Source organism: Ostrea edulis, chromosome 1 (genome assembly GCF_947568905.1).
Source record: "Ostrea edulis chromosome 1, xbOstEdul1.1, whole genome shotgun sequence".
NCBI classification, from domain to species: Eukaryota; Metazoa; Mollusca; class Bivalvia; order Ostreida; family Ostreidae; genus Ostrea; species Ostrea edulis.
Genome location: NC_079164.1, coordinates 1,838,300 through 1,850,425, shown reverse-complemented (window position 1 = coordinate 1,850,425; position 12,126 = coordinate 1,838,300). Strand labels below are relative to the sequence as shown.

General features: G+C 37.8%; 1 protein-coding gene across 1 annotated transcript; it reads left to right on the top strand.

Annotated features, from left to right (window-relative positions):
• Nucleotides 1-1,371: 1,371 nt before the first annotated feature.
• LOC130048463 (putative uncharacterized protein DDB_G0290521) lies at nt 1,372-2,242 on the top strand. The gene is made up of 2 exons (XM_056145244.1): nt 1,372-1,407; nt 1,586-2,242. The coding sequence occupies exons 1-2, from the start codon at nt 1,372-1,374 to the stop codon at nt 2,240-2,242; spliced, it is 693 nt and encodes a 230-aa protein (XP_056001219.1).
• Nucleotides 2,243-12,126: the final 9,884 nt, after the last annotated feature.

The window sequence follows — 12,126 nt, the reverse complement described above, 5'->3', positions numbered from 1 at the left end:
CTGATGACATCACAGGAGGGTGGAATTACTTTAATACTGTAGATTCGCTACATATTTTGAACAGTCCTTTAAATATAAAGTACGGAGACCGCCAGTTCATGTGCAGGATGTATGTGGCGTAATGCATACATGCACTACGGTGGCTTTTCGTCACAGATACAGTCATGTTTATATAAGTGTAATATAGTGGTTCTTCGTCACAAATACATGTGTATATACGTGTAATATAGTGGTTCTTCGTCACAGATGCATGTGTATATACGTGTAATATAGTGGTTCTTCGTCACAGACACATGTGTATATACACGAAGCCCTGAACTTAGTAACACTAAATAAACGGACTAACTGCATGTTCAATTCGCATTCGAAATTGAGTGTTACAATGTGCAAGCTTTATCAGATAGCCCACTGGCAGGAAACAACATTTCTTTTGAAGAATTTTATGTTAGTCAAACCTTGAGTCTCAATTCCAAACCTTAGATGGTATTTTTCATAATTTCAGCAGAGAGATATTACTTATGATACATGAATTACGCCCACACTATACATGTATATGTGAGCATAATCATGCCAGGGTTCAATTCTCCATTCCGGTGATGTGTCGAACCCTAGACATTTTACATAGAAAGTGACTTCCAGTGATGTGTCGAACCCTATATTTTTACACAGGTAGTGACTTCTGGTGATGTGTCAAAACCTAGACGTTTTACATAGGTAGTGACTTCGGTGATGCGTCTAACCCTATTTTGTACAAAGGTAGTGACTTCCGGTGATGTGTCAAACGGTGACCGTGTCAAACCTTACACGTTTTACATAAGTAGTGACTGTTCTTTTGTTCTTTTGCCAAGCGCCCAGCAGTCACGATTCATATTTGGTATGACATTTATAAAACGGTGTTTCTAACCAGTGACCTTGAATTCGATCCGCTTTTTTTTTTTTGAGTCATGAATCGAACTGTAGTTGTCCAAGGGGGTGGGGTGGGGTGGGGTGGGGTGGGGGGTATTGGAACACACCAGACAGCTACTAACACTGTCAAATTGCCTACACTGATGTCCAAGTGGGTTTGCAACCACTACATATCTCGCGCACACCATAACGCATCACCCCAAACCTGTCACACTCGACTAAGCAGGTACCGGTATAATGTTCACTGTGACGTCATAAAACATGTCGACATCCACCTGGGCAAAGAAGCGTAAATTTTGACTACACCGCGCCATCTTATGCCGCTTCCAAGACGCGAGGATTCTATAAATCCATTATATGTATGACGAATTCGATGCTATTGTCACTTACCGGTAATCGAGCCTACCTGTACATACAATAGCAACACATGAAGCATCACTTTGAAATAGGTTACCATTCGATGTGATGAGGCTGGCCACCACATTTTCCCTTGGGAGCCAAGTAATTGTCCAGATCATTACAAAGCATTTCAAATGTGTGTCTTCTCATTCAAAAGTTCTCGATCCATTGAGAATTGTCAAACGTTTGTAACACCATTCTGTCGTACCAATCTGTTGACCTTTCCCTAGCCCATCGATCCCTCAATCGACCTAGCCCATCGATCTCTCAATCGACCTAGCCCATCGATCCCTCAATCGACCTAGCCCATCGATCCCTCAATCGACTTAGTCCAGCACAAAAACCTAAAGCTACACATCGATCCCTCAATCGACTTAGTCCAGCACAAAAACCTAAAGCTACACATCGATCCCTCAATCGACTTAGTCCAGCACAAAAACCTAAAGCTACACATCGATCCCTCAATCGACCTAGTCCAGCACAAAAACCTAAAGCTACACATCGATCCCTCAATCGACCTAGTCCAGCACAAAAACCTAAAGCTACACATCGATCCCTCAATCGACCTAGTCCAGCACAAAAACCTAAAGCTACACATCGATCCCTCAATCGACCTAGTCCAGCACAAAAACCTAAAGCTACACATCGATCCCTCAATCGACCTAGTCCAGCACAAAAACCTAAAGCTACACATCGATCCCTCAATCGACCTAGTCCAGCACAAAAACCTAAAGCTACACATCGATCCCTCAATCGACCTAGTCCAGCACAAAAACCTAAAGCTACACATCGATCCCTCAATCGACCTAGTCCAGCACAAAAACCTAAAGCTACACATCGATCCCTCAATCGACCTAGTCCAGTACAAAAACCTAAAGCTACACATCGATCCTTCAATCGACCTAGCCCAGCACAAAAACCTAGAGCTACACAGTAAATTATCCCCCCCCCCCTTCTAAAAACTAATCCGCCATCTTTATTAAACTTCGAGAATCAATGTCATTTGACCCTAATTTTTGTTAGTACTATGCGAACGCTTAGAAAATATACTTTTCCATATGGGTGTAAATATGCAAAAATTTGCACCTCGTGAGTAAATCAGCGTATGTGAACGGGGCTTAAGAGGAGTAAGCATCCTCTGTTGATCAGTCACATCCGCCATAACCCCTACATCTTGATCAGATAAGCGTCTTAATTTTTAATTGATCGCAGAGGGACGCCCTATTGAACAACTCAATACCTTCGTTTAATGATACACCTTGATGTTCTACATGGTATCTCATATCAGTATTCTAATCACGTTCCTCTAAAAGGAGACCCTATTGTACTTCAATAATAAATTTTCTGTGAAGTACTTAATTAAAGTTTCGATATCAAATGACGTTGCCTGGAGTAGCAATATCGACCAGGATCCATCATCCTTGTATTAGAGGAAAAAAACATCAAACATTTAAGTGCCTATGCATTCTTTAGTATGTACAATTCCGTGTCTTCAGCACTTCGTACAAAACAGAGAACACTAAATTAATGATAACAGGTCATATATTGATTTGTTTTCAGTAACAACAAGGTGGAATCCCCCCCCCCCCCCGAGAAATAAATCAACTTTCACATACATAGGTCTTAATCTGGGTTATTTAACTTACAATTAAAGACGTCGTAATATGAGTGAAGAATTCTCCGAGGGATGTATAACAAATACACAAATAGAACCCTTGCCTTTTGTCGGATAGCCCTGGTCCCGGGCCTGAAAACACCATCTGACCAGAAATAACTCTACCTTTGTTCTCAGACAGAGCTTGTAATGTTCCTTTTTAATATTATTTTTACATATAATGCGGCTGATACAAATATTTCATTTAAATTTTCAATATTTCTTTTTGCAGGTACTGTAATATGATTTGTACAAATGTTTCATTTCTCAATATATCTTTTTACATGCAATATTGCTTGTGCAACTATTTTTATTTTTTAAGATGTCAGTCTTTGCCAATACTTCCAAGCAATTTTTACTAATATACTTTGACCAAATTATCTTCTTTAAAACTTCTAATTACAAAGTTATGACTTAGCCTTGTCGTAGTAATAGGGGGTGAACAGACTGAGTGAACCCTGTGGACGCCACCTGTAACTTTATTTGAGAGGAGTTCATTAAAGACTTATTATTTATATACTCCAGACAGAACACATCGCAAACCCATTTTAAAGGGACTGATTCACGATTTTCTCCAAAATTTTGTATTTCACCTTTAATGATGAAAATCTACTGTCTAATGTGTTTTAAAGATTTCACATAAAAATCAAGGTTATACATTATCACAGAAGCTCATTTTAGAAAGTTATAAGTATCTATTTTGTAAACAAAGATTGGGGTATGTTATTATTTACATTTTCAAAAGAAATGGATATCGATCTACGTTTATTATATCTTTCATATTTCAAGCATTTTGAGGGTAAAATGTGTCATCTAAAAGTTAAAATTTGTGACTATGTAAAATTAAGATGCTTTACATTATAAAATCAACATTTCACTTGTTTGTTTGTTTACATAAAAAGACTCGAGTCTTTGTTTACATAACACAGATTTAAGGCTAAATATTGCTTTTATTCTTGTATTCAGAAGGTAAAAATTTTGGCTGTCAACATTAAATGAGTTATATTTTTAATGTTTAACAACAAAAATGAAAAATATTTTTATCAAAAATCGTGAACCAGTCCCTTTAATGGGTTGTTGGAATATTATAATTCACAATCGCCCCCTTTTCATCTAAATTACATGGTTGCTAAACCACCCCGTACAAGGATTTCGGAGGCAAAGATACTGCTACACGACCGCGGTAGCTCAGTGGTAGAGAGTTCGCTTTATAAACCGGAATGTTGTGAGTTCGAGCCCCACCCGTGCAATCAAACCTAAGACTGAGAGAATTACAGGTCTTTCAGATATGACCTTAAAAATGGAGACCCCGCACGTGTCACGGCAAGCTTTGGCACGTTATGAACCCTTACTGCTACTATGAATTAGTGGTAATAAACCGACAGCTTTTGACATTTTAATATGAAAAACAAATTCTCGACGGAACGTAATACAAAAAAAAAAAAAAAAAAAAAAAAAAGGCAAAAAACAAAATCAACCAACACAATTAAGCGTCATAATCAGATGTAAACCAACCAACCAAGTCACATGAAATCAGAATCGTCCCATTTTGATTCAGACCACAGGGTTGTTTACGTTGTGGGAGGAAAACAAAAGGCCGCCATCCAATTGTGCAAAGGCGCCCAGAGTCACCCTCTTTTGAACCCAATTAGCGGTTGATTTAAGCCTTGCTTTGAAGTTGTTCATTTACGGCTCATTATTCCCTAAATGACTCGTCCTATGTTCTTTACACTATGTGGGGATATTGTCTTGTCATAAACGCCTCATTATGACTGGTGCTTGTCATACCTAATCACACGGATTGTCCGTTCACGCAATTCTCTTAACAAACTGAGAATTTGTCCCGAAGGAAAACAATACCTTTAGTAACGTGTGTCTATCTTATCAGATGAAATGCTGAAAACAAGTCTTTTGTTTGTTTGTTTGATATTGGTAGGTTGGTTGAATATATATCGTTAACCGATTGGTGAATGTATTATCAGTCATAATACTGTCCATCTCATTGCGATCCAACCTCACCCTCCAACACCTCTCAAATGCACCAACACAGTGAAGTATAACATGGTCCCCAATCCACGACTAAAAATGTTGATGCTAACAAATCACAATATTCTCATAATACAAGACTAAAAATGCTGATATTAAAAAATTATAATATTCCCCAATACACGACTTCAAATGCTGATACTAAAAAATTATAACATTCCCCCAACACACGTGTGTTAAGACTTCCTACCAACATTTATTAAAGTATCATTCGAACTGAAAATTTCTATTAAAAGGTGACTCATTACACCAACATTTTATTTGATAGCTTATTAAAGCATGTCATATAAAGTATGATTTCACCATCGAAAGAGTGATACAAGTTTTCAATTATCTTATATGTTTTCGTGGTCTTTTTCTTCGGAATAAACTTTGTAATGCAAGGTGAAGATAACGAAGAGTGATCAATCTCATAACTCCTACAAGCAATACAAAATAGATAGTTGGGCAAACACGGACCCCTGGACACACCAGAGGTGGGATCAGGTGCCTAGGAGGAGTAAGCATCCCCTGTTGACCCCTGTAATGCTCATAAATATCCTTAATTAGAACGTCTATATTGATACAGACTGTATCACGCACTAAAACAAAACAAAATTTGGATTTTAAAATCTCTTATTTGCAAATAAAGCATCGTTTTTATCCTTCCGGAACAAAAGCACAAAAACTCATATAAAATGATTGAAAGCCTGTGTCACTCATCACGAGTAAAAATCGAGATCACCTGTGGGTATCCGAAGATGGGTGAAATGGTACTTCATATAAAATGCTTTTACGAGCTATTGAATGTAAAACTTATACGGTACCAATTTTGATGCACCAGATGCGCATTTCGACAAATAATGTCTCTTCAGTGATGCTCAACCAAAATGTTTGAAATCCGAAATAACTATGAAGTTTTAGAGCTAAATATAGCCAAGAACAGCGTGCCAAAAAAGTGGAGCCAAATTCGTCCAAGGATAAGAGCTTTGCATGAGGGAGTTATTCCTTAATTTTGAAATGAATTTCTAAATTTTATAACAGCAATTAAATATACATCCGTATTTTCAAGCTAGTAACGAAGTACTTAGCTACTGGGCTGTAGAGACCCTCGGGGACTAACAGTCCACCAGCAGAGGCCTCGACCCAGGGTTCATAATGTAAAACTTATACGGTACCAATTTTGATGCACCAGATGCGCATTTCGACAAATAATGTCTCTTCAGTGATGCTCAACCGAAATGTTTGAAATCCGAAAAAAAAAAAACCCCAATGAAGTTTTAGACCTATTATAGCCAAAAACAGCGTGCCATAAAAAGTGGTGTCAAATTCGTCTAAGGATAAGAGCTATGCATGAAGGAGATAATCCTTAAGTTTGAAATGAATTTCTAAATTTGATAACAGCGATTAAATATACATCCATATTTTCAAGCTAGTAACGAAGTACTTAGCTACTGGGCTGTAGAGACCCTCGGGGACTAACAGTCCACCAGCAGAGGCCTCGACCCAGTGGTCAATGTAAAACTTATACGGTACCAATTTTGATGCACCAGATGCGCATTTCGACAAATAATGAATACATTTTTTGGTGTAATAAGCCATGTTAATTCATCGCTTTACATGGTGAAGTTGACAGAGAATTTGAGCTGCATTAACTCTTAACTTCAGTTCTCGAGTTTTCCGTATATTTATGAGTGTACCGCGGTAGACATTCGCACGATAAAGAGCGTTCACGAAGTACTACGGCCTTAAGCACAGTGCAGATCTAGAGGTCAATATATTTGGTTCAATGGCATCTTTTTTGAATAAGATGGGAGGGGGTATAGTATCGTAAGAAATGATTGAATATTGTTTAACGTCCCTCTCGAGAATATTTCACTCATATGGAGACGTCACCACTGCCGGTGAAGGGCTGCAAAATTTAGGCCTATGCTCGGTGCTTATGGCCATTAAGCAGGAAGGGATCTTGATCGTGCCACACCTGCTGTGACACGGGGCCTCGGTTTTTGCGGTCTTATCCGAAGGACCGCCCCATTTAGTTGCCTCTTACGACAAGTGAGGGGGATATTACTGAGGATCTATTCTACCACAAGAAATGATCACAAATTATTCCAATCGAGGATACTAAAGATTGATTCTGGGTTTTTGTTTTTTATTCTTGGTTTTTTTTTCAATGTTTCTTTCATTAACAATGATAAATGAATAAAACACGAGATGTGTAAAACAATTAAATTGATGATGATCAAGATATAGGGTTCACTACGGGTGTGAACGGGCGACAAGGGATGCTTACTCCTCCTAGTCCCATGATTCCACCTCTGGTATATCCAGGGGTCCGTGTTTGCCCAACTCTCTATTTTGTATTGCTTATAAAAGTTATGAAATTGATCACTGCTCACTTGTTCATTTCAACCATCACTTATGTTGACACTCCCCACACCTTTTATCTTCTTGGCCCCATCCTAGAGTCTGAAACCCTACTCCGGGAGCAAAGAAATTTACAAATTTGGCAGAAATCTTCTTGAATGTGCAGTCAGATTTTAATTAGTGCCAACATATGAAAAGAAGCTTTTCAAGCGTTGTAAATAATACAGTATGCCTATTCTGGCCGCACCCTAAATACTGAACTCTTGTCCCTGGGGTCATGAACTTGTTTCTAGGGGGCTTCCTGTTCAACAGAACTATGCATTCAGTTTTCCTTTCAGGTAGGCGGAACTAAAGAACTTCTGAGAAGACTTAAGAAAATTAATAAATTTTGCTCGGTCCCTCTAGCATAACTAGAGAAACATTAACTCTTGAAAATTTCGTTTATTTGCCTTAATCTTCATCCATTTTAATTTTTCAACACGCTTGTTTATTGCACTGTATACCATTCACGAAGATTCCCTCTGATTGGTTGATGATTTTACAATTAAAGAGAGATAACTCTTTGAAACCTGGTAGAGGGTAGTGATGGAAAATATGGAAACTGCCAAGGGTTAGGTTAAAGTAAGGGAATCGAAAACTTGGCATGCGAAGATACCTTTTACTAATCTATCTATCTATCTATCTATCTATCTATCTATCTATCTATCTATCTATCTATCTATCTATCTCTATATATATATTACTCTTGTTAGGTACGTAAAAGAGGTACATATTTATAACGACCATGAGGACCTGTAACGGAATTGTGATTTCCGCTTCCTTTTGGTAAACAACTTGGACACAACGGTGTGGTAGTATGAACTGTAGACTAGTGAAAATACACGCAAAGTAAATTAAGAATTCTTTTAATCTATAACACATAACAAAGGGGACCTGAGTGAAATATTGATAGAGATATCTGACCCTGGTTGTAACCTCCTACTGCTTAGTTACTTTTAATGTTTAAAAAAACTGACAGATTCTAGTTCAGAGACTCTGGATTGTTTTACCACTGATCAATTGGTTTTATTTTCTTGGTGTGTGTGTGTGTGTGTGTGTGAAAGAGAGAGAGATCAGTCAACTAGGGATGCTTACCCCTCTTAGGCACTGGATCCTACCTCTAGTATATCTTGGGGTCCGTGTGAGCCCTTCTCTTAAATTTGTATCGTTTATATATGTAATGAGATTGATCACTATTTGTTAATTACATTTGCCAATGACTATCATAACACGGGACCTATCATATTAATATTTGAAAGTCCCCAGTCTCTCGCTTCGGATGCCGGGTGTTTCGGAAGAAACATTCACTATCCACTTAACGTCTTAGTTTGACGGCCGCTGGGACTGTCGCTAGAACACGTGACCTCCCAGCTGCCACGTGAGTGCTGAAATCACGTGGCTACCGCGAACATTTTGGTGTGATGCTCAGGTGAGCGTTAAGGTCTGTTGGTATCTGTTCGTGACTTTCATTTACTGAACGAGACGGTAATACTAGACTCCCCAATGTTTGCGATTATTAAACAAGCAACACATTACCATTTAACTACACTGTAATGATTCAGACACTTACACTCACGGCTGTTCTCTAATTAAATTTCTCCAATTTCTTGATCCCACATGACTTTAGGTAGGCTCATTACTTTCGTTGTTATCTGGTATGTTAAGCGTTGTGCACATTGTAATATTAGAACCATAACTGACCTTTCCGAATGTGACGTAGATAGAATGACTGATGGTGAAATGTAGCATTAATTGATGAGGTCAATATCCTATCTGTGGTAGATATATTGTACGTGTAAATTGTGTATGGAAATCTTCTAAAATAAATACATTTAGTCAGAATATCGTAGACTCTATGGTTATTATGACGATCTGATTTACAAATACAACCTGTCATTGGGTCGAACGCTGTCTGACGTGTTTCAAACATACACGCGAAATACCCAAGGAATTAAACATTTAAAAATACAAGAAGGGGGTACCAGAAGTCCTCCCCACAAGCACCTGTGCTCATAAGATTATCGATGATATGACATTTATAAAAACAGTTTCTGGGCGAAATTCGTGTTTCTCATTGAAAAAAGTACACTCTGAAGTTACATATTTTTCAGAAATGCAACCGAAATACCCAAGGAATTGAATATTCAAAACTACAAGAATGGGGGATACCGAAAGTCCTGTCTACAAGCACAGGTAGATCAGATTAAAGTTTGTTCCAATCATGAACCCGGAGTGTAGGATTAGACCTCAATAAGGGATCAAAGTTTTATATGAAATCGTCTTCTCAAGACCATCAGGGCCATGGTTAGTTATATTGATAAGCAAGCATCACCCGGCAGTGTAGATTACAATTCATTAAAATCGTGATCCTAGTGGGTATGATGAGGCCAAGATAGGGAAGAATATTTTACATGGCAATATATGAGACGATTAATCTGCAGCCTTGTGCTCATGTAAAATTAACATTTCATGCGGTCAGTGAAATGTACAAAGTGGAAAAAAAATCTAGCTCGTTATAACGAGTTAGTATCTCGTCATAACGAGTTAATATCTCGTTATAACGAGTTACTTATCTAGTTATAAAGAGTTGATTATCTCGTTATAATGAATTAGCTATCTCGAGATAAGGAGATGACTATCTCTTGATAAGGAGATGACTATCTCGTGATAAGGAGATGACTATCTCGTTATAAGGAGATAGTTATCTCGTTATAACGAGATAGCTAAATCGTTAAAATAATATATGTTACGGAAACGTTGTAAGATATTCTCTTATTCCCGAAATCTAATATTAGTTTGAAGACAAATAAACAAAACGTTTTCTAATCTATAATTTTCCTAGATAAAAAATACACACGGCAACTTCGTAAGTGTTTGTAAAAATACAAACCTTGTATAATAGAACATCAAAGTATATCAATTTGCAGATGTGTGCAAGTTTTTTTGTATCTTACCGGTAATATTTGAATATTTTTTCGTGATGTTTAACAACAGAAATAAATCCAAATAAATCAGCCCATATTTACTTAACGATCTACTTCGTCCGTACAACATTGAATTGGGTCAAATGCTGTCTGACGTGTTTCAAACCTATTGTTAAGCCGTTCTTGGCACACTGATTTTGACTGCGGATAACTCCGTTTACCTGATCAGGATATAGGGCTCACGGCGGGTGTGACCGGTCAACAGGGGATGCTTACTCCTCCTAGGCACCTGATCACACCCCTGGTGTGTCCAGGGGTCCATGTTTGCCCAACTATCTATTTTGTATTGCTTATAGGAGTTATGAGATTGATCACTGTTCCTTATCTTCACTTTGCATTTAAATTTATAGAAGAATAAAATTAAGGCATGAATTCAAAATGAAATACATTTAGTGATATCTGTCTGCTACCTGGTACATCTTCTGGAATGATTGTTACATTCACTGGTGGATTGGAATTACAGGCGGGGAGCCCTGGTTTTCAAAGTAAGGGAGAGGACAGTCTTATGAGAAGTTCACAGTTGTCTATAATTCTTGACAACCAAAAGAAAAATCAATAAAGATTTAAAACCTAAATAAACCCGAACTTAAAATCATGGGGGATGTAAGCAAAAGCACACGCATACACAAACTAAACGACGATTTCTATTCAAACTTACCAATCTTAAATCGTAGAGGGTCGGGGGTTAGCAAGTGTTCGTCCTCCTCTACACGGGTTCAATTCATAGGTCAAATGCTGTCTGACGAACTACAGTACATACCAGTTGTGAGGACGTTCTATACATACTACTTTTAAGTACAGATTACTCTAATTACCATATCAAGATATGGGCTTACCGCGGGGTGCAACTGTCAACGCTCGTTATCTTCACTCGATAAAGCTTACATTCTGAACACTCGATACTACTTTGGAAAAAAAGGGAGGGGGTATAACCCGATATATTTTACATTTGATTGTAAATATAGTTTTTGAATGTAAAAATAACGGGAAATGTAGGCTGTCAAACAAGAGGCCAATAGGCCACATCGCTCACCTGAGTCATCTTAGCCCTGTCGCTGTTCAAGGTCATTAGGTCAAACACCAAATTATGACAAGGTCTATATACAAAATATGAACGCCGTACCTTAAATAGTTCATGAGATATTAAATAGGTCAGGGTTTTTTCAAAGGTAGGTCAAACTCCAAGGTCAAAAGATCAAACACCGTTTTACCACAAGCTCTTACCAAATAATATATACACAGAATATGAAATCCCTACTTAAATAGTTCCGGATATGCTTAATATGCCATGTTTTCTAAAAAGTAGGTCAAACTCAGAGCTCAAAGTCACAAGGTCAAAGAACCTGATAATAAAGCAAAGGGCTTGCCATAAGAAATTGATACAAGTTATGAAAGATCAATCCTAAATTGTTCAAGACATATTGTATAAGTAAGAATTTTATCAAAAATAGGTCAGACTTCCAGGTCAAGGTCATAGGATCACATACCAAGGAATCACATGGAAGGTATTTCTGTAAATAATGCATATACAAAATATAAAAGCTCTAGCTTAAATAGTTCAAGAAATAGTTTTCAAGATTGTTTTCTATAATATATCAGTATATAAAACTGAGTTCCCCTATTGCGGCCCCTTCCTAACCCCCAGGGACAATGATTTAAACAAATTAGAACCAACTCTATATCAGGGAATCAAGTAAATGTCAACTCTTCTGGCCTGGTGGTTCTTGAGAAGAAGAGTTTTAAAGATTTCCG